This window comes from Erythrolamprus reginae, chromosome 1 (genome assembly GCF_031021105.1).
Source record: "Erythrolamprus reginae isolate rEryReg1 chromosome 1, rEryReg1.hap1, whole genome shotgun sequence".
In the NCBI taxonomy this organism is placed as follows: domain Eukaryota; kingdom Metazoa; phylum Chordata; class Lepidosauria; order Squamata; family Dipsadidae; genus Erythrolamprus; species Erythrolamprus reginae.
Window position 1 is genome coordinate 2,470,847 of NC_091950.1, and position 21,683 is coordinate 2,492,529.

General features: G+C 43.4%; 1 protein-coding gene across 9 annotated transcripts in view; it reads left to right on the forward strand.

The window, feature by feature from the left end:
* LOC139162813 (NACHT, LRR and PYD domains-containing protein 12-like) overlaps nucleotides 1-21,683 on the forward strand; it is a 130,110-nt gene that overhangs the window by 32,683 nt on the left and 75,744 nt on the right. For all 9 annotated transcript variants that reach the window (XR_011558386.1, XM_070743677.1, XM_070743695.1 and 6 more), the window contains 2 exons: nucleotides 1,867-1,899; nucleotides 12,423-14,043. Coding sequence is in view for 8 of the 9 variants with exons in the window: in XM_070743677.1 (XP_070599778.1) it covers nucleotides 1,867-1,899; nucleotides 12,423-14,043 (1,654 nt within the window). In the remaining variant the exon portion in view is untranslated. The remainder of the gene's footprint in view (nucleotides 1-1,866; nucleotides 1,900-12,422; nucleotides 14,044-21,683) is intronic.

Here is a 21,683-nt window from a genome sequence, read left to right on the forward strand (position 1 = left end):
AGGTTTCTTCTTGGATGGCATTGTTAGGGGGTGAGAATTGGAATTCTGTTTGAAGATTCTGAGAGTATCAGTAGGAATTGGAAGTGGCTGCAATGATATTTTCAGCCACTAGGTGGGGTTGGAGTTTCTGTTTGATGAATCTGTGAGGATCTGTAGCTTTGAATGGGAAGGGATTGGAAGTGACTGCACTGTTATTTTTATTTTCAGCCACTAGATGGGGTTGGAGCTTCACTGTAAGCTGTGCGATTTTAGGTTTAAGAAGGATAGAGGTTATGAGGAGCAGAGTTGGTCTTCAGCCAGGAGGTAATGGCGGTGGTGGGGAGGGAGGTCGCAAAGCTTGTGGCTTCTTGGTGGGGCTTCTGAGGGCTACGGAGGCTATGGGGAGTCCTCCTAGCTTTTGGAGATCTTTGTAGAGTTGGGGTTATGTTGGGGTCCCAGGGGATCTGCACGGAGCTAGGGCTCTGGGCCGGTTTTGCGCCGGGTAGTCAGCTGGGCGTCGGGGCTCCAGGTAGCTGGGCTCTAGGAGTCTTGGTTTCAGGGGGAGTCCACGTGGCGCTGGGGCTCTGGGCCGGTTCCACGCTAGGCAGGCAGCTGGCGTAGAGGGGAAATCCTCAGGGGAATCCTCGTGGCCAGTTATTGGGCAATCATCGGTCTCCCTGTAGCTAGGAAGCTAGGCTCTGGGAATCCTTGGGGGGTCCCCAGGGGATCAGCTCGGCACTAGCACTGGGCAGGTTTTAGTACTCACCCTCGGAATTTTTCTTTATTTTTGTGATTTTTGATGTTTTTGATGTTTTTTGCCATTGTCTGTCGGAGCAGCAGTTCCCTCCCTCCTTCTTGTTGCCCCACCGGAAGCTGACTCGCTTTGGCTTAGTCTTAGGAAAGAGTTGAGTGGCAATTCATCTTCCAAGGAACCCAAAGGTGGGAGAGAGGTCAAGGGTACAGTCAGCTACTATAATTTTCACCATTGTGAGCCATTCAAGCTCATCAGAAAAAGGAAAAAGGGGAAAGGGAAATGTTTAGAAAGGCATAGAAATTATTAGATAGGAAATCTAATATACATTATAAATGTAGACCATTAAAAATGTGGACAATGTTAAGACTCATGGTGGCACAGTGGTTAGAACGCAGTTCTGCAGGCTACCTGCGGTTCAGCAGTTTGATTCTCACTGATTCAAGATTTTCATTCTTCCAAGGTCAGTAAAATGAGGACCCAGATTGTTGGGGGCAATATACTGACTCTGTAAACCACTTAAAGAGGGCTATAAAGCATTGTGACGTGGTATATACGTCTAAGAGCTATGATTTGATTTGATTTGATTTGATTTGATTTGATTTTTCCATTTGATTGCCACCCCTCTCTGGAGATTTGGAGCAACAACAACAAAAAACAGCACAAATCCAATACTTAAAACAATTTAAAACCCTCAATATAAAAAGCAATCATACATCTCATACAAACCATAAATAAAACAAAAACGGTCCAGGGAATCAATTCCCCCTTGCCTGACAACAGCGGTGAGTTTTAAGGAGTTTGCGAAAGGCAAGGAGTGTGGGGGCAATCCTAATGTCTGGGGGGAGTTGATTCCACAGGGTTGAGGCCGCCACAAAGAAGGCTCTTTCCCTCGGTCCCACCAGACGACATTGTTTTGTCGACGGGACCTGGAGAAGGCCAACTCTATGGGACCTAGCTGGTCACTGGGATTCATGCGGCAGAAGGTGGTCTCGGAGATATTCTGGAATTGCTATTGCTAGACATTCATAGAAGTTACAAACCCATGCATTGACTTATTTTTTTTTAAAAAAAACACCTCTATGAACATTTTTATAATGTGTATTTCACTAATTCCAGTCCATCTTTTGTTGCAGATGTTGATGCTCATCAACTTCCAGATTTATCAGGTAAGGCAGGAATCATTCAAAGTGTCATTGGATTTAAAACTAATTCAACATGAGCATTTCCTTTCCTATCCTTCCCCATCTTTGCAAAATATTCTGAATTGGAAAAACTCCAAGAGGCTTTGTGATGTTGATCATAAAATTGGAGGGAGGGAGAGAGCGAATCAATCACAGGGAATCAGCAGAAAGAACAGAGAGGACACAGAGAGAAAATAATGCTTTCTGGCTCCCTCTTATGGCGATTTGCAACACTACCTTTTAAAGCTATTGTACATACAAACATTCATTGTTAGCATGTTTATACACTGCTCAAAAAATAAAGAACTCATCCTAGATCTGAATGAATGGAATATTCTTATTGAATACTTTGTTCTGTACAAAGTTGAATGTGCTGACAACATGTGAAATTTATTGTCAATCAGTGTTATTTCCTGAGTAGACAATTCGATTTCACAGATTTACTTGGAGTTATATTGTGTTGTTTAAGTGTTCCCTTTATTTTTTTGAGCAGTATATATTGCAAACCCAACTGTCTTGTACTAACACATTTCAATTTCTTCATGGGAAATTTGATGGCATAAATAGTCAATTTTATTGTGATGAAACTTACATTTGGATATTTTGGCATACAATGTAGCAGCACAAAGTTTCTGGAGGGCAGGTCTTACTATTTTCACATGCTCAGGTTTCATTTCTAAGTAAACTAAAATGTCATCTAGATAAGCCAATACCTCTTTATACAGGATTTTATGCAGGACTTCATTTATCAGCTCCATGAATACTGTGGGCACCCTTTGTAGTCCAAAGGGGAGCACCCTAAACTGGAAATAGTCCAGAAGACTGTTGAAAGAGATTTTCCTCTCATCTCCTTTACTGATTCTAAAGTGGTAGTAAGTGTTCTGGCTTTTCCCAAACCATGAAGCAGACTCCTCACCCCAATAAAAACCTCTTTTATTTAACATACAGTGAATTTCACACCAGAAAAGTCTTTCATCTCCCAAAGTTTTTCAAGATAGTTCCCAATTATCAACCTTTATGTAGTGAGCCACTCCGAGTCTCCAGAGAGGGGCGGCATACAAATCGAATAAATCTAATCTAATCTTTATCAGGCTTGGAGAGTGGCCAGACCAATATCCTTCAGATGCTGCAATACTTGGCAAGAATGAACAAATTAAGCAAATTAATTGTCTTCTGCAAACTCCCCTCCCTGTTCACTCCTCTTTTATTTCCTATGGGAGGGGCTTTTCATTCATTCATTCATTCATTCATTCGATTTTTATGCCGCCCTTCTCCTTAGACTCAGGGCGGCTTACAACATGTTAGCAATAGCACTTTTTTAACAGAGCTAGGCCATTGCCCCCACAATCCGGGTCCTCATTTTACCCACCTCGGAAGGATGGAAGGCTGAGTGAACCTTGAGCTGGTGATGAGATTTGAACCGCTGACCTTCAGATCTACAAGTCAGCTTCAGTGGCCTGCAGTACAGCACTCTACCTGCTACGCCACCCTGGCTCATTTTCAGTGTCCATCTGTGGCCTTTCTCCCAAGTCGACCCTTATTCCTCTGCTGTTCCCTTCACCTGGCGACTCTGCGCATGTGCACACTGGGAACAAGTTCCAGCTGTTCTTTTATCTCATGTCTGATTCCAAAGGCAGTGATACCTGTCAGACTGCCCTAGCCCTATCTCTGCCTCCCATGCAAAGTACTTGTCCAAGCCTTCCCCAGACTATAGGACTAGCCCAGGTTCCTCCCCAACCTCCTCACTATCTAAATCTGCTGCCAAATCCATTGGCCACTGGTGGACCACAACCGGAAGCCTCCTGCAAGTTCAACTTTGTAAAAAAAAACAACCAACCCTTTGCCAAATGAGTCAACATATTTTATTTATTTATTAGACTTTTATGCCACCCCTCTCCGAGGACCCGAGGCAGCTTACAACATATAATAAAACAATATATGCCAGTTTAAATCCAATTGATTAAATTTAAATTCTAAAAAATCCCAAAAGCATAAAAACAGTCAAAACAGACAATATCCTTCATGAGGGAAAGGAAATGTATATTTTCCACACACAATGTTCAACTCTCTAGCAACAGAGAGGGAGAAAGATCGCTCCCTTTTCTCCCTAAATTGGATAAAACCCTGAGCTAAGTTTTTGTCAATAAATGCATGGAACTTTTCTAATTTGCGGGGAGTCATTGATTAGCACTTTGGTTTGAGCAACGTAGCCCCTGGGACAATTTTGATTGGACAGTCTGCAGGCTGATGAGGGGGAAGTTCATCCAGCATCTCTCTCAGGTCCTGATCCTCCCTTGAGATGGCTGGGAAAAGTTTCCCTTGTACTTCAGCTGCCACCTCTCAGTGAAGAACTCTCTTAGTTCCACATTCTTGATTGTACTGGGGCTTTCTGCCTGGTGGGAATTTTAGCAACCCCTCCAGTCCATGCATGGCTTCCATTGTTTCAACCAAGGCTAGTACCAGGACCAGAGGCCTCTCCATGCCCAGAGAAACTATGACGTTTAAGTCTCTGAGTGGGTGGACACCCATCTGCATCCTTAAGTGTTCGGAGGCAAACATGGCAGGAATGCTCCCCACCACTACACTGTCCAGATGGCAAAATTCAAACAGGGTTTTAGCCTCCTTAGATGAATCCCCATTTTCTCCACCAGAACTGGGTTTACTAAGCACCTGATACATCCCGAGTTTAGAAGAGCTCTCAATGAGTCTTTCTGCCTAGTTCCCAGGTGGCGTAATTCTATGGGCATAGTTAAGGATGCAATGAGGCCACTTAACAAGGGGTCATCGTCTGAATCACTGTCAGATGGTCTTTCTCTGTGGAGTCAGAGTTCTCCCCTCTTGTTTGGGGGAGGGAGTGAATTCCATGGCTTACAAACCTTTGAGGGCCATCTCCTTTGTGCAGGCCTGTAGTCTCACCACCTCCCATTGCTGGTTCCCCTGTCTTGATAGGATGGCTTCCTCGGCCTTCTGCTGCTTGATGACCTTCTTTCCTGTATTTGAAGCAGGTGGATGAGTGCTGTGGCTGGGCATGGGGTTTGGAGGCCTCCATCTTTCCCCCCAGGAGTAATCTCTTATACGCCTTGCTGCTCAGATAGTTGTTTTGGTTTCAGTCAATTTCCATCTCCTCAGCCAGCACTCACCAGTTGTGGAGGCAAGCAGGGGCCACCCTCACAACACACAAGATATGCAGGTCATCATTCAAATACAATATAAGATATAAATGGTAACAATAAAATATTCTTTATTACCTACATAGTCTGAGAAATATAATATCGATACAAACCATTTTATGTATTACTATGTATAATACTATCATTTTTCCAAACATTTCCCTCTATCTTTTTTTCTCTTCCTGTTTAAAATCCCCCTCTTTTATAAATTAATTTAATAAATAAACTATTTTTACAAAAAAACAACAACCCGTACAGCCTTTTCCAAGGCTGCCTGGCTGAGCTGGGCATCAGAGTTGGGGGTGGGGAATGACAAGGTTTTTCTTCATTTGAAAAACCGCACACTCCCCATTCCACTTTGCCCCCACCAGTTCAGGGAAAGATGGTGGTGCCCCTCAAGCACTTCCACCCTTTCCCTGAGTAATTGAGCCTTGGCCTGCGCTGGGATGGGATGGAAGTGGGGAGGCAGTGGCAGCAGCTCTGCGGGGCTTTGAGCTGATGTCTCTCCTCCCTCTTGCCCCCTCTTTCTCTCTCCCCCCTCTTCCTACATGTTTAACCGTGGCCGGCTCCATCTTGATGCTGGGATTGGGTGGTGGAGGGGACCCGGCAGCAGCAGGCAGCCCCCAGCGTGGCAGCAGAAAAGGAGGCGAAGCTCGTGCTTCAGCTGGGCCCATCACCTGCAGCTCCAGGGGGCAGCCCCAGCGGCAGCGGGGGAGGAGGATGCAAAGCTGTCTGCCTGGGATAACGGTGCATTTGAAAAGCGGTGCATTTGAAAAGCAGCACGTTTTTCAAATGCACCACTTCCCCGGGCAGCCGGCTTCACCTCCTCCTCTCCTGCTGCCACGCTGGGGCTGCCCACTGGAGCCGGGGGCGATGGGCCACTCGGCCCAAGTGTGGCTGAAGCATGAGCTTTGCCTCCTCTTACGCCGCCATGCTGTGGGCTGCCCGCCACCGCCGGGTCCCCTCCGCCACCCAATCCCAGTACAAGACAGAGCCGGCCACAGTTAAACAGGTAGGGAGAGGGGGGAGAGAGAAAGAGGGGGCAAGAGGTGGGAGAGAGAAAGAGGGGGAGAGAGAAAGGGGAGAAGAGAGAGAGAGAAGAGAGGAAGGAAGAGAGAGAGAGAAATTAGAGCAAAAAGGGAAGAACAAAAGAGAAATGAGAAAATGAGGCAGAGAATTAGAGGAAATAGAGAGAAACAAAAGAGAGAGAGAAGTGACTCTTGATTTAAAGCATATGGTAAAAAGCACTCAAATAATAACAGAGGGAAAAAAAACCCCACCCTTCACCTGTTTTTGGAAATGGTTCAAGAGTTCACACACACACACACACACACAAGGGAGGAAGAGACAGGGATGGAAAAAGAGAGGAGAGAGGGAAGGAATGAGAGAAAAAGGGATGAAGAGGGAGAAATGAGAGAGAAAAGGGGGAGAGATAGGAGAGGTACCCAGAATTATTTCCCTTATTTATTTATCTATCTATCTATCTATCTATCTATCTATCTATCTATCTATCTATCTATCTATCTATCTATGCCACCTAGTCCCAAAGTGACTGCTGCTCAGACACTATACTTTTCTGCCCACACCAAAAAAAATTAGAGGGAACATTGGCTGGGCCCACTACATTGTTTAGTCGATGGGACCCGGAGAAGGCCAACCGTGTGGGATCTAACTGGTCGCTGGGATTTGTGCGTCAGAAGACGGTTCCAGAGGTATTCTGGTCCAATGCCATGTAGGGCTTTAAAGGTCATTACCAAAACTTTGAATTGTGACCGGAAACTGATCGGCAGCCAGTGCAAGCCATGGAGTGTTGCAGAGAGGTGGGCGAATCTAGGTAACCCCACGATGGCTCTCGTGGCCGGATTCTGCACGATCTGAAGTTTCCTAACACTTTTCAAAGGTAATCCCATGTAGAGAGCGTTGCAGTAGTCAAACCTCGAGGTGATGAGGGCATGACTGACTGTGAGCAATGATTCCCTGTACAAATAGGCCTGCAACTGGTGCACCAGGCGAACCTGGGCAACCGCCCTCCTTGCCACAGCTGAAAGATGATGTTCCAATGTTAGCTGTGGATCAAGGAGGATGCCCAAGTTGCGGACCTTCTCCAAGGTCCCATATAGACAGCATTACAGTAGTCAAACCTTGAGGTGATGAGGGCATGAGTGACTGTGAGCAGTGACTCCCAGTCCAGATAGGGCCTCAACTGGTGCACAGGTGAACCTGGGCAAACACCACCCTCCCACAGCCGAAAGATGGTTCTCTAATGTTAGCTGTGGATCAAGGAAGATGCCCAAGTTGAGGATCCTCTCTGAGGGGGGTCAGTAATTCCCCCCCTGGGTAATGGATGAACAGATGAAATTGTCCTTGGGGGGCAAAACCCACAGCCACTCCGTCTTATCAGGGTTGAGTTTGAGTCTGTTGACACCCATCCAGACCCTAACAGCCTCCAGGCACTGGCACATCACTTCCACTACTTCATTGACTGGACAGGGGGTGGAGATGTACAGCTGGGTATCATCAGCATATTGATGATACGTCACCCCATGTCCCTGAATGATATCGCCCAGCAGTTTCATGTAGATATTAAAAAGTAGGGGAGAGAGGATCAACCCCTGAGGCACCCCACAAGGGAGAGACCTAGAGGTCAACCTCTGACCCCCCCACTAACACTGACTATGACCGACTGGAGAGGTAGGAGGAGAACCACCAAAGGACAGTGCCTCCCACTTCCAACCCCTCCAGCCGGCGCAGAAGGATACCATGGTCAATGTTGTTTGGCGGGACCCAGGGGAAACAATGTCATTTGGCGGGACCCAGGGGAAGAGCCTTCTCTGTGGCGGCCCCGACCCTTTGGAACCAACTGCCCCCAGATATCAGAGTTGCCCCCACCCTACTTGCCTTTAGTAAGCTCCTTAAAACCCACCTCTGTCATCAGGCGTGGGGGAATTGAGACTTTCCCTTCCCCCTAGGCTTATAAAATTTATGCATGGTATGTCAGTATGTATGATTGGTTTCTTAAATTGGGGTTCTTTTTTTTAAATTAACTTAAATATTAGATTTGTTTACATTGTATTATTACTGCTGTTAGCCGCCCCGAGTCTCCAGAGACGGGCGGCATACAAATCTGATTAATAAATAATAATAATAAATGGTCGATGGTATCAAAGGTCATTGAGAGGTTAAGAAGCACCAGGACAGAGGATAAACCCCTGTCCCGGGCCTGATAGAGATCATCTATCAATGCGACCAAAGCAGTTTCCCTGCTGTAGCCAGGCCTGAAACCCGACTGTTGAGGGCCTAGATAATTGGCTTCTTCCAAGCTGGAGCTGGAGCGCCACCACCTTCTCAACAACCTTCCCCATAAAGGGAAGGTTGGAGAATAGATGATAGTTGTTGAGAATGGCTGGGTCCAGGGAAGGCTTCTTGAGGAGGGGGCACAAGTGCCTCCTTGTAAAGAGCCAGGAAGGACCCTCTCCCCAAAGAAGCATTGACAATCTCCTGGACCCAGCTCCATGTCACCTCCCTGCTAGCCGAAACCAGCCAGGAGGGACATGGACCCAGTAAGCAGGTGGCAGAACTCACAGCTCCAATGGCCTTGTCCACTTCATCAGGTGTCACCATATCAAACTCTTCCCAGACAGGTGGACAAGGATGGGCCCCAGTCATCTCGACTGACTCGTCAGTTGACTCAATTATCCAATCAGAGTCATGGTCCGCCTGGATCTGAGCAACTTTATCAGCGAAAAACATGTTAAAATCATCGGCACTGCTCTGCAAGGACTCCCCAACTTCCCCCTGGTTAAGAAGGGAGCAGGTCATCCTAAACAGAGTGGCCAGGTGAGATTCTGGTGATGCAATTAAGGCGGCATGATACGTGCATCTTGCCGCCTTGAGCGCCACTTTGTAAGTCTTAATGTGAGCTCTTACACGTGTTTGGTCAGATTCGGACTTACTCTTCCTCCATCGCTTCTCTAGACATCTCTTCAGACGTTTCAACTCCCGGAGCTCCTCGGTAAACCAAGCAGCTCTCTGGGGTGTAGTGCCACAGAGAGGTCGCAATGGTGCAATCCGGTCAAGGTTGCAGCCTTATTCCAGGCCACAGCAAGAGACTCTGCCTCACGGTGGACAAGTGCATCTGGTATAACCCCAAGCACCCTTTGAAAGCCCTCTGGGTCCATCAGGCATCTGGGGAGGAACCACCTGGTCCATGTGCTTTCCTTGAGCCATTGGCCTGAAAGGCCATCCCCAAGTATTTGAAGGTGGTTACCTGCTCTAAGATTGATGCCATGACTTTGCATGAGATGCAGCATAGAGAGATTGGTCTGTAGTTTTCAACTAAACGTCTTTTTTGAAGATGGGGATGACCATTGTTTATGACCATAGCTTTGATAGTGAGCTGATCCTGAATGATTTTTCAAAGATTCTGATTAGTGGTTCAGCTATGGCTGTGGAGAGCTTTTTTAGGAAGTATACACACAGACCATCCAGGCTGGGACCAGCTGAGATGGAACTTGTGCAGAGGACCCTTTCACCCTCCCCCTAAACTCCCAAGCAATTACAGCAAATGGGAAAGCATGCAAAACATTCAACCCGTAAAGAACCCCCCCCCCCAAATTCAGAATGACAGAGGTCTGACAGGAACCTGACATCCTGATTATTGCATTTCATCAATTTAACATATGAAAAGGGATCAAAATTCCATTTTCTGGATATGGTATACCATGATATTGAGCTTGATGTAATATTGATATGGGTTATCTAGTAATATATTATATTCTCAAGGCAGTGTCAATCTAAGCAACTAAAATATATATATCCTAAAAGGGCCCAGGAGAGAGAATTTATTTTGAATGAAATTGTTCCAAATTTGGTATCATCAGTACATATGCATATTTGTATAATTCAGAATTTTGGAAATCAAAACCTCACATTTTAATAACAACTGCATCTTTTTCAAGATATTTTGGAGAGGAAGTCTCTACTCACAGTCACTCATGCCCTTAGAACCTTGAAGTTCGACTACTGCAATGCTCTCTACATGGAGCTAACTTTGAAGAGTGTTTGGAAACTACAAATTGTGCAAAATGCAGCTATACCAGCGGTCAGTGGCCTTCCTAGGTATGCTCAAGTTTCTTCAACACTCTGCGGACTGCATTGGCTGCCAATTGGTTTCCGGATGCGATTCAAAGTGTTGGTTGTAACCAGTAATGGGCAGCCAAAAGTTTTACTGCCACACTGTGGGTGTGGCTTATTTTGTGGGTGTGGCTTAATGGTCACGTGACTGGGTAGGAGTGGCTTGTTGGCCATGTGATCAGGTGAGAATGGCTTGAATGATCATCATTGTTCAAGTGAACTGTTAACTCCTCGACTTACAACTTTACCAGTATTGCTCACTGGGGTGACAATTTGCTTCGTGTTTTCCGTGCTCTCCTTCCTGGGTGGCCCCACCACCTCAGGCTGGGTAGCTGGGCAAACGGGTGCTGCCAGAAGCATAAATGCTGCCAATGCCACTTCCACCCACGCCTTCTGCTTGCAGCTCAGGCGGAAGGTGGCCGCGTGAGGCTGGAGGGGAGCCAGGCAGGAGAGAGGGAAGCTTGTCCAAAGCCGGGAAGGAGAAAAGAGGAAAAAAGCAAGGAGCGCAGCCGCAGCAGCAGCAGCAGGGGAAAAAAGGAGAGGCGAGAGGAGACCTGTAATCCAGGAAGTGACAGCCACCGATTAGCTGGAGCTGCGCATGCATCTTCATTTCTGCCGGTGGAATGGCGTTCCACCCCATCCTGCCTCCTGCCCACCCCTGGTTATGACCTATAAAGCCCTACATGGTATCGGACCAGACTATTTGTGGGACTGCCTTCTGCAGCATGAATCCCAGTGACCGGTTAGGTCCCACAGAGTCAGCTTTCTCCAGGTCCTGTCAACTAGACAAAGTCATTTGGTGGGACCTAGGGGAAGAGCCTTGTCTGTGGGGGGCCCATCCCACTGGAATCTGCTCCCCCCAGATATTTGCACTGCCCCCACCCTCCTCACCTTCCATAAGAGTCTAAAGACTAATCTATGCTGCCAAACATGAGGCCATTGGATTCTAGTCCCCTGGCCAACGAATGACATGAATGTTGTTGTTGGTATGATTGATTTTTAATAACGGGGATTTTAATTTAGATTAGTGGCTTCATATTAATCGTATTTGGATTTGTATCGCGTTATTCTTTTATATGTTGTGAGCCACTCCAAGTCTTTGGAGAGGGGCGGCATATAAATCTGATTAATAAATGGATAATAAAAATATGTTGAAAAGGATATGTAGAAACAGATATAGTGATACCTCATCTTACAAACGCCTCATCATACAAACTTTTCGAGATACAAACCCGGGGTTTAAGATTTTTTTGTCTCTTCTTCCAAACTATTTTCAACTAACAAACCCACCACCGCCGCTGGGATGACCCGCCTCTGGACTTCCGTTGCCAGCGAAGCACCCGTTTTTGCGCTGCTGGGATTGCCCTGAGGCTCCTCTCCATGGGAAACCCCACCTCCGGACTTCCGTTGACAGCAAAGCACTTGTTTTTGCGATGCTGGGATTCCCCTGGTGGGATTCCCCTGGTGGGATTCCCCTGCAGCATCGCAAAAACACAGAAGTCCAGAGGTGGGGTTTCCTATGGAGGGGAACCTCAGGGGAATCACAGCAGCGCAAAAACGCGCGCTTTGGCTGGTAAAAGGGGTGAATTTTGGGCTTGCACGCATTAATCGCTTTTCCATTGATTCCTATGGGAAACATTGTTTCGTCTTACAAACTTTTCACCTTAAGAACCTTGTCCCGGAACCAATTAAGTTTGTAAGACAATGTATCACTGTAGTTTGAAAAACCCCAAGGAAATTTACTGAAGAACATATTTAATGGTGGAAAATCCATCACCTTGTGTGTGTGTGAGTTTTCCCCCTGTCAGTAAAAAACAATCCACACTAAATATGAAGTATGCTGGGGATTACACGCGTTCTGAGAATGTTTACCAGATCACAAGGGTGTAATGTTTTATAATGCCCATCTATCACAGTCCAAAGAAACAACCTTACAGTATATGACCTGTTAGTATTTTATGCAATCATTTGAGAAATAAAAAGAGTTTGAAGTGATAAATGTTTTACTGGTTAACAAGTATTTGCCTATTCATATCAATTCTGACAAACCAACTAACAAAGTATCCCACATTTTACTCAACACTTTAATCCAGAGGGTGGATGGGGGTGGCTTCAAGGAGGGAGATACACAGACAAAACACTTAATTGAGAGTCTTGTGCAGATCTTATTTTTCACACCTCTAATTCAATTCATTCTTCCTTTAGATTACAGACAGTACATTAAAGAAATATTTGAAACAATGAAAGATCCTAATGCTGTTCCAGGTGAATATGTGTTCTTGAATGAGAGATACTCAAAGCTAAGGATCCTAGATCATCACCTATCTAAACAAGAGAGAAAAAAAGAAATTCTGGATATAGGAAGGAACCATCCTGAGTCTTCAACCACCATTGAAACATTATTTAACTGTAACAAAGGTGGATCAAGTCCAAAAGTCGTTGTACTACAAGGAGCTGCAGGAATTGGAAAAACAATGATGTCCAAAAAAATCATGTTTGATTGGGCTTCTCAACAACTTTACCAGGACAAATTTAATTTTGTTTTCTATATTTGCTGTAGAAAGATGAATCTCCATGCAGAGACAGAGAAGCATAGCATTGCAGAGATAATTTCCGAAGGATGGCTCAATCTTCACGAGTCGAAAAAGGTCATTCCAAACATACTAAAGAATGAAGAGAAACTTCTGTTCGTAATTGATGGGTTTGATGAATTGTATTCCTTTGATTGGTCCAAAGATTCCTTTTGCTCTGAACTCTGGAAGAAGGAGCCAGTGAGAATTCTTTTGAGCAGTTTATTTCAAAAAAAGCTTCTTCCCAAATCCTCTCTTATAATCACAACAAGACCAACTGCTTTGCAGAAACTCCATTGTTTACAGAACCCAGGTTATTTTGAGATATTGGGATTTTCTCCTGAGGAAACAGAAGAATATTTCTACAAATTTTTGGGAAATAATGACCAAGCAATTAAAGCTTTCAGATTTGTTAAACAAAATGACACCCTTTTCAACATGTGTGCCATTCCCCTTTTGAGTTGGATCATCTGCACAGTTTTAAAACAGGAGATGGAGAGAGGCCAGGATCTTCAGAAGACACCATACACTCTCACAGCAATCTATATGCTGTATCTCTCCAGTTTGTTAGATTATCACCATAAAGAATCCAAACAGGATGTTCAATCATATGTGAAAGGCTTATGCTCTTTGGCAGTAGAAGGAATCTTGAATGAGGAGATATTGTTTATGGAAGAAGAAGTCAAGAAGCACATTTTAGACCTGGGAAACTCCCTCCCCCTTTTTCTGAATCAGAGCATCTTCAAAGAAAAGATTGGTTGTATTCAAACCTACAGCTTTATTCATTTAAGTTTCCAGGAGTTTTTTGCTGCTTTGTTTTATGTCCTAGAAGAAGGAGATGAGCAGCATTCTCAAAATCCGAATGAAAATATGCAGTCATTATTAGAAATACATAAATCTTTTGAGACTGAAGAAGTATTTCGCTTTCTCTTTGGTTTTTTAAGTGAAGAAAAAACAATGAGAGAGTTGAAAAAAAAATTTGGATGGAAAACTTGTCCTAAGATTAAAGAATTAATGTTAAACTGGGTGAAAGATAAGTTAAACAATGATAGATCTTCCATATTGACAATATTTCATTATTTATATGAGACACAAGATGACAATTTTGTAAAAAATGCACTATATGGTGTCACTGAACTAAGGGAAGGGTTCAAGTCTTCTATGGAATGGATGATCTTCAACTATTGTATACAACACTGCCAGAATTTAAAGAGACTTGATGTTGACTGTTATTTTGAAGATGTTGCAAGAAATGAGTAAGTATTTTGAAAGTCTTTTGAACATTTCATTTAGTTTATCATCCTGTCACTACTATTCTATAACTTAATGTCTCAAACATAATAAGATAAAAGAAAAATATTACTTGGGAGTAAAGATATTTGTTTGTTTGTTTGTTCGTTCATTCATTCATTCATTTCCTGAGCAGGAAATCCTAAAGCACCCCAGCCAAATGGCAGTCCAATCTCCTCTTGAAAGTGTCCAGAGTTGGGGAGTTCACAACCTCCGTGGGCAGGCTGTTCCACTGGTTGACTGCTCTGACTGTCACGAAGTTCTTCCTTATTTCCAGGTTGAATCTCTCCTTAGTCAACTTCTAGCCATTGTTCCTTGTCCGGCCCTCTGGTGCCCTAGAGAATAGAGTGGCCCCCTCCTCTTTGTGGCAACTCCTCATATACCTGTATACTGTTATCATGTCCTCTCTGGCCCTCCTTTTCTCTAGGCTACCCATGCCCAGTTCCTGCAATCTCTCTTCATAAGTCATGGTTTCAAGTTTCCTACTCCAGAGTTTCAATGTCTCTTTTGAAGTCTGGTGACCAGAACTGGATGCAGTACCCCAGATGTGGTCTGACCAGGTCGTAGTAGAGTGGTATTAATACTTCCCTGGTTTTGGAGTGTATTCCCCTGTTGATGCATTTTAGGATTGTGTTGGCTTTTTTGGCCGCTGCTGCACATTGCTGGCTCATGTTTAATTGATTATCCACCAAGATTCCGAGATCTCTTTTACAGTCACTACAGCTAAGTGGGGTTTCTCCTAGGCTGTATGTGTGTCTAAGATTTTTTTTGCCCAGGTGAAGGACTTTGCTCTTGTCGACGTTGAACATCATTTTTAAAAAAATATATATAATTTATTGATTTGTTGAAAAGGGAAAAGGGAGTATAAAAAGTAAGAAGGGTAGGGAAGAAAATTATACATATCCAATTAACATCTGTAATATATGCAACTTAGTGTATATCTGTGCCTAACTTTAGACTAAGCACAGTCCTATTACGTTCAAGGTTTACAGTTGGAATGTAAAAAAACATATATCCAAATAGCATCCATTGTCGATTCAAAGTAGTGGGCTGTAGATGTTTGTCAATTCAAAGTAATGAACTATAAATAGCCGTATTACATTCAGATTTTACACTGTGTAGTTTTTTATCCAATAATACATATAGTACATATAGTAATTTAAAGGTGGGATTAGTTAAGTATTATAGTCCTTAGTAGGTATGTATGTATTTATTTATTTATTTATTTATTTATTTGTTTATTTATTTGTTTGTTTGTTTGTTTGTTTGTTTGTTTGTTTATTTATTTATTTATTTATTTATTTATTTATTTATTTATTTATTTATTTATTTATTTATTTATTTATTTATTTATTTATTTATTTATTTGTTAGATTTGTATACCGCCCCTCTCCGCAGACTTGGGGCGGCTAACAAGAGTAAAAAAAATTAATATTAAAAGTAATGTAAAAAACCCCAATTTAAGAAACCAATCATACATACAGACATACCATACATAAATTTCATAAGCCTAGGGGGAGGGGAATATTTCCATTCCCCCATGCCTGATGACAGAGGTGGGTTTTAAGAAGCTTACGAAAGGCAAGGAGGGTGGGGGCAACTCTGATATCTGGGGGGAGTTGGTTCCAGAGGGTCGGGGCCGCCACAGACAATGCTCTTCCCCTGGGTGTCGCCAAACAACATTGTTTAGTCAACGGGACCCGGAGAAGGGCAACTGTGTGGGACCTAACTGGTCGCTGGGATTCGTGCGGCAGAAGCCGGTCCGGGAGATATTCTGGTCCAATGCCATGAAGGGCTTTATAGGTCATAACCAACACTTTGAATTGTTACCGGAAACTGATAGGCAACCAATGCAGACTGCTGAGTGTTGGTGTGACATGGGCATATTTAGGAAAGCCCATGATAGCTCTCATACCTGCATTCTGCACGACCTGGAGTTTCCGAACACTTTTCAAAGGTAGCCCCATGTAGAGAGCGTTACAGTAGTTGAACCTCAAGGTGATGAGGGCAGGAGTGACTGTGAGCAGTGACTCCCGGTATGTGAGAGGGTGAAGTTTGGGTGGGGGAAGGGAAGGGTAGTGGACGGGGAACAGTAGTACCTGCAGATTAGCAGGCATTGGTGGTTTTTGCGACTTGTTTTTTGTGGTGTGTAATGAATGTAAGAGATAGAAATAAGTCGGGATTAATTTGTTAGTATTTATATATATATATCTATAGGATTAAATCCAGAGAGTAGTTGAAACTCAATAATTTGCATTTGTATGTTCGTGTTATTGGTTTTCTTTTTTGGTGTTTGGTTTGGGATTTTGTTGTACAAGGTAATTGATTTGATCATTATTTTTTGTTTTGAACATCATTTTGTTAGTGTGGGCCCATGCTGTTAATCTGTCTAGGTCTTTCTGTATAGAAGTCAGACTGAGCTCCCACAAATGAATGTCCCTTATTGGACTCATTCGGCCCTCTGGTGCTCTGGAGAATACAGTGGCACCCTCCTGTCTGTGGTAACCCCTCATATACCTGTATACAACTATCATGTCCCCTCTGGCCATCCTTTTCTCTAGGCTATCCATGCCCAGTTCCCGCAATCTCTCTTTCTAAGTCTTGGTTTCAAGTCCCCTAATCATTTTGGTTGCTCTTTTCTGCACCTTCTCCAGAGTTTCAATGTCTCTTTTGAAGTGTGGTGACCAGAACTGGATGCAGTACTCCAGATGTGGTCTGATCAGGGCGTAGTAGAGTGGTATTAATACTTCCCTGGTCTTGGAGTGTATTCCCCTGTGGATGCAGCTTAGGATAGTGTTGGCTTTTTTGGCCGCCGCTGCACATTGCTGGCTCATGTTTAGTTGATTATCCACCAAGACTCCAAGATCTCTTTTGCAGTCACTACTGCTAAGTGGGGTTTCTCCCAGGCTGTATGTGTGTCTAGAGTTTTTTTTACCAAGGTGAAGGACTTTGCTCTTGTCCACGATTAACATCATGTTGTTAGTGTGGGCCAATATTGTTAATCTGTCTAGATCTTTCTGTATTTTGAGCCTGTCCTCTAGGGTGTTGGCTACCCCTGCCATCTTGGTGTCGTCTGCGAATTTGATTAGTTCCCCTTCTACCCCTTAGTCCAGCTCGTTGATGAAAATATTGAAGAGTACAGGGCCTAGGACGGAACCCTGTGGTACCCCACTGCCTACCTTCTTCCATCTGGATTTGGAACCATTGAGGACAACTCGTTGCGTGCGGTTGGACAGACAACTGTTTATCCATCTGCATGTGTTGTAACCTACCCCATTTTTTTTCTAATTTGGGGATTAGGAGATTATGGTCAACTTTATCAAAAGCTTTGCTGAAGTCCAAGTATATGAGGTCTACTGCGTTGTGTTGGTCCACTGATTTGGTTATGGTGTTGAAAAATGATATGTGGTTGGTTTGGCATGATTTGTTTCTGACAAACGCATGCTGGCTGTTGGATATAATGTTGTTTGTTTCTAGGTAGTGGCAAAGTTGCTTTTTAATTATTTTCTCCAGTATTTTTCCAGGTATAGAAGTCAGACTGATTGGTCTGTAGTTGCCTGGGTCAGTCTTTTTACCTTTTTAGTGGATGGGGACTACGTCATCTCGTTTCCAGTCTTCCGGAAGGTCTCCAGTGGTCCAGGATTTTTGGTAGATGAGGAGAAATGGTTCCGCAATGGTGTCTGCCAGTTCTTTTAGGACTCTGGGGTGAAGTCCGTCTGGCCCTGGTGATTTGTACTCGTTGAGCTCCCACAAGTAGTCCCTTATTGTGTTTTTGTCTATGTTGAGTTCGGTTCCAGGGCTGTTTGTTGCAGACTTGCAGGTTGGTTGGTAGGTGGTCTCATTTTGTGTGAAGACTGATGCAAAGTAGATGTTGAGCAGCTGTGCTTTATCTCTGTTGTCTGTGATTTCTTTACCGTCTTCGTTTTTTTAGTGTAGTGACTGTTTCCTTGATTTTCTTCTTATTGTTTATGTGCTGGAAGAAACTTTTTTAGTTGTCTTTGTTGTCTTTAAAAATGATGGCCTATATATTCTATAATCTTGTTGAGAAAATAGTTATACGGAATAAGCTGCAACCTTAACATTTCAAGCCTTTCTTTTACAGTTTTATGGATTCACAATTCTTTAAATTATTTTATTCATATGAAGACTGACTTCAATGTAGGGGATTTTTCCCTCCAATAGAATGAAAGAAGAATAATTACCACATTGCACTTTGTAGCTGCTTGTGACCTGTTGGATAAGAAGCTGGCTGAAGAGCTCTTTTCCCAGGCTTCAGCCTCTTTAGCCACAGGGCTGAACTCAGGTTCTACTCAGACTGTGCTTAATACATTGTGTTGTTGCACTTCGAGATCCCTGAAATATTCTCTGTGCTTATTTCTTTTATTTGTACTGTGTTTCCCTGAAAATATGATATGTTCCAATATTAAGCCTAATCAGGCTTTTCAGCACATGGGCTAAAATAAGCCCCCATCCAAATAAGGCCCCTTCACTACGTTCCAGGAAAAAGGGGTTACATTTGAACCATAATGGAACCAGACTGCTAGTTATTAATATTAAAAAGGTTTCAGAGCAGCTTTTAAACTGATCCCGATGGACAAGTTGACAGGAGCTGGGCAGCTTCCGGTTCGAGAAGGGGCACTGCCACATATGGACACATTGATGAGTTAACAAGAAAACTAAATTGTAATAGTCAAGCAGAAGGACATGATAGGCCTTCTACAATTTCTACAGTCAAATTCTACAGTCAAAATCTACAGTCAAAGTTGAAAGTGCATCAGAAAATTACATATAAATGTACACAAATGCTAGAAGCCTTCAAGCAAAATAGGGGAATTGGAATGCTTGGCGAAAGAATATTGATACTATTGGCATAACAGAAACCTGGTGGACATATGAAAACCAATGGGACACAAGGATTCCAGGTTACAAACTTTATAGGATGGACAGGAGAGGGAGAAATGGTGGCAGTGTGGCCTTGTATATAAATGAGGAGTTAGAATTTCATGAACTCAAAGTTCAAGAAAATTCAAACTCACCCACAGAAACATTGTGGATAAAAATCCCAGGACAGAAAACTAATCTGACATTAGGGATCTGCTATCGCCCTCCCAACCAAACTCCAGGGGCAGATTGCTCTTTGGAAAATGAATTTAAGGAGGCCTGCAAAAGAAATAGGGTAGTCATAATGGGGGACTTCAACTATCCCCAAATAGATTGGGTACATTCTTGCTCTACACATGAAAGAGAGACAAGGTTCCTGGACATGTTAGCTAATTATTCCCTTGAGCAGATGGTCATGGAACCAACCAGGGGAAAGGGGATCCCAGACTTGGTTCTAACTAATGCACAGGATCTGGTTCGTGCTGTCTTTCTAACCGAGCCCATAGGAACCAGCTTAACAATGGTTAACTATCACTGAAAACAAACACAGAGACCTTAAACTTTCACAGGGGGGAACTTCACCAAAATGAGGAAAATAGTAAAGAAGAAACTAAAAGGAACAGTAAAAACAAGTCAAATCCTTCCAAAATGCTTGGAAACTGTTTAAACATACGTTACAACAGGATCAACTAGAATTTTTATTTTATTTGTTCATTTGTCAAATACACAAATACATAGGGAGAAAAATAGACACGTGGTGATATATATAAGGGTAAAAGTGAACTTAGAGGAGAGGATATATGAAAGGAAGAGAATATATATGATAGGTGAAAGAAACACAATTGGACAGGGGACGAAAGGCACACCAGTGCACTTATGTATGCCCCTTACTGGCCTCTTAGGAACCTGGAGAGGTCAATCATGGAGAGTCTAAGGGATAAATGTTGGGGGTTAGGGGTTGACACAATTGAGTCCGGTAATGAGTTCCACACTTCGATAACTCGATTGTTGAAATCATATTTTTTACAGTCAAGTTTGGAGCGGTTCGTATTAAGTTTGAATCTGTTATATGCTCTTGTGTTATTGCGGTTGAAGCTGAAGTAGTCATTGACCGGTAGGACGTTGCAGCATATGATCTTGTGGGCAATACTTAAATCGTGTTTTAGGCGCCGTAGTTCTAGGCTTTCTAGGCCCAGGATTGTTAGTCTATTTTCGTAGGATATTCTGTTTTGAGTGGAGGAGTGAAGGGCTCTTCTAGTGAAATATCTTTGGACATTTTCAAGGGTGTTGATGTCTGAGATGTGGTATGGGTTCCAGACAGATGACCAGTAGTTTAGGATGGGTTTGGCAAACATTTTGTAGGCTCTTTTGAGTAGTGTAAGATTACCTGAGCAGAAGCTGCGTAGTTAACAACTCTAGAAGCCGTTTTGTCGATATTGTTGCAGTGGGCTTTAGCACTTAGGTCATTCGATATTAGTATTCCAAGGTCTTTTACTAAGTGTGGGTTAGCAGTGAGAGATTGTTTATTCAGTTCGTATGTGCGGTTTGGATTCTTTTTGCCGATGTGGAGGGTAGAGCATTTGTTGGTTGATATTTGAAGTTGCCAGGTGTTAGACCAGTGTGAGACAAAGTCCAGGTCTTTTTGGAGAGTGAGTGTGTTATCAGTGGTGTTCAAAAGTTTCACATTGTCGGCAAAAAGAACACAGTTGCTTTTGATATGGTCAGAGAGATCCTTTATGTAGAGAATGAAGAGAGTAGGACCTAGTACGCTTCCCTGGGGAACGCCGCTTATGACAGGGGCGGGGATGGAGATGGCACTACCAATTTTGACAATTTGTTGCCTGTTTGACAGGAATGCAGTAATCCAGTTGTGGAGGAGTCCTGAGATTCCATAGGATTTGAGTTTTAGGAGTAGTTTGTCATGGACCACTGAGTCGAAGGCTTTGCAAAAGTCTATATAAATTGCATCAATGGTTTTTCCTTGGTCGAGGTGGGTAGTCCAAATGTTTTTGCAGTGAAGTAGTTGTAGGTTGCAGGATAATTTCTTTCTGAATCCAAATTGTTTGTTTGAGAGTAGGTTATTAGATTCTAAGGAGAGGGTGATTGATCGATTTATAATTGATTCCATGATTTTACAAGGGATGCAACAGAGAGATATTGGTCTGTAGTTGCCACTAGTGAAGGGTCTCCTTTTTTGAAAATGGGGATGACTCCTGCTTTTGACCACAGCTTGGGGAGCGTGCTGGTCCTGAAGGATTTTTGGAAGATAATGCTTAGGGGTTCAGCTATGGCAGAAGAAAGTTTCCTTAGGAAGTATGCACAGAGACCGTGTGGTCTGGCAGATAGGGAAGGTTTGAGGTCACAGATTGCTTTTTCTACATTGTCTACAGTGAAGACGATTTGGGTTAGGTTTTTTAGTGGGTTTGAGGTGTGATTTACGAAGATGGGGGAAGAGCCATTGCTGTTAACAAAAACAGAGCCAAAAAAAGAGTTGAAGAGGTTGGCTTTGGATGGGTCATCATGGTATTCTTTGTTATTGGGTCCTACGAATGGTGGAATAGGTCTGGAGTCATTGAGTTTGTTGTTGATGAAGTTATAGAAAGCTCGGTTAGACTTGGTGTGAAGGAGGCTTTCCTCTTGTTTGCTGTGATAGTTGAGGCATTCTGCTCTTATTCGTTGGCATATGCTTTTGTAGCGGACTTTAAAGTTGGTTACTGGGGTTTTT